General features: G+C 35.6%; 1 protein-coding gene across 1 annotated transcript in view; it reads left to right on the top strand.

The window, feature by feature from the left end:
* LOC119586132 (mitogen-activated protein kinase kinase kinase 7-like) overlaps positions 1-382 on the top strand; it is a gene marked incomplete in the record, with an annotated part of 88,760 nt that overhangs the window by 12,197 nt on the left and 76,181 nt on the right. Inside the window, 1 exon segment of the mRNA XM_037934824.1 lies at positions 235-365. Within this exon segment, the coding sequence (XP_037790752.1) occupies positions 235-365 (131 nt within the window).

Here is a 382-nt window from a genome sequence, read left to right as displayed (position 1 = left end):
TTCCTCCTTCTCTCCTTTACTTTGTATCTGCCTTTCAACCATCTTCCCTTCATGCCATTTTGTGTTTCTTCCCCTTTTCCACACTTTCATTGCTTTCTTATTTTTTTTTATTTACTATAATTTTTTTTTATAGAATATTGTTTCACAGGAATATTAAGAAATTATTCCAGTGTTCAAAATTTCTATTACATTTTTTTCAATCTTTTTTTTTTATCTTTTCTTTTCCTACAACAGGTGTTGGGACCATGACCATGTAAAGAGGCCGCGCATGGAGGAGGTGGTGGAAAAAGTCTCCAAAATATGCCGTTTTCTGAAGGGCTTTGACGAACCTATCCACAATCCTCCTTCTGACGATTCAATAACTGGTAAGTGGGAGTGGCAT

This window comes from Penaeus monodon, chromosome 21 (assembly GCF_015228065.2).
Source record: "Penaeus monodon isolate SGIC_2016 chromosome 21, NSTDA_Pmon_1, whole genome shotgun sequence".
In the NCBI taxonomy this organism is placed as follows: Eukaryota; Metazoa; Arthropoda; class Malacostraca; order Decapoda; family Penaeidae; genus Penaeus; species Penaeus monodon.
This window is presented reverse-complemented; position numbering and strand designations above follow the sequence as displayed.